Source organism: Eimeria mitis, genomic scaffold, assembly GCF_000499745.2.
Source record: "Eimeria mitis Houghton genomic scaffold, Emh_scaff4495, whole genome shotgun sequence".
Classification (NCBI taxonomy): Eukaryota; Apicomplexa; class Conoidasida; order Eucoccidiorida; family Eimeriidae; genus Eimeria; species Eimeria mitis.
In genome coordinates, this window is record NW_013572813.1 from 3148 (window position 1) to 3561 (window position 414).

At 61.4% G+C, this 414-nt stretch overlaps 1 protein-coding gene across 1 annotated transcript in view; it reads left to right on the forward strand.

Annotated features, from left to right (window-relative positions):
- Positions 1–414, forward strand: part of EMH_0075620 (uncharacterized protein) — a gene marked incomplete at both ends in the record, with an annotated part of 3246 nt that overhangs the window by 1783 nt on the left and 1049 nt on the right. The window contains one exon of the mRNA XM_013499618.1: positions 1–412. Within this exon, the coding sequence (XP_013355072.1) occupies positions 1–412 (412 nt within the window). The remainder of the gene's footprint in view (positions 413–414) is intronic.

Consider the following 414-nt stretch of genomic DNA (forward strand, 5'->3'; position numbering starts at 1 on the left):
ACAGCAGCAGCAGCAGCAGCAACAGCAGCAGCAACGGGGTTAGGTACATCAGCAACCGCAGGCGAAGCAAACCCAGCAAGCTGCCCTCCAGTGGGTATGCATGCAACGCATCTCAGCAGCAGCACCGGCAGCAGCAGCAGCAGCAGCAGCAGCAGCAGCAGCAGTGGCAGCAGCAGCAACACTGGCAGCAGCAGCAGCAGCAGCAGCAGCAGCAGTGGCAGCAGAAGCATTCGCATTCACAGCAGCAGCACTGGCAGCAGCACCAGCACTGGCAGCAGCAGCAGTACTGGCAGCAGCAGCAGCAACTACAGCAGCAGCAGCAGCTGCAGCAGCAGCAGCAACTACTTAGACTCTCTCAACCCAGAGGCAGCAGCAACAGCAGCAGGGGGGGAGGCCGACAGAAGGCTGCTCAAC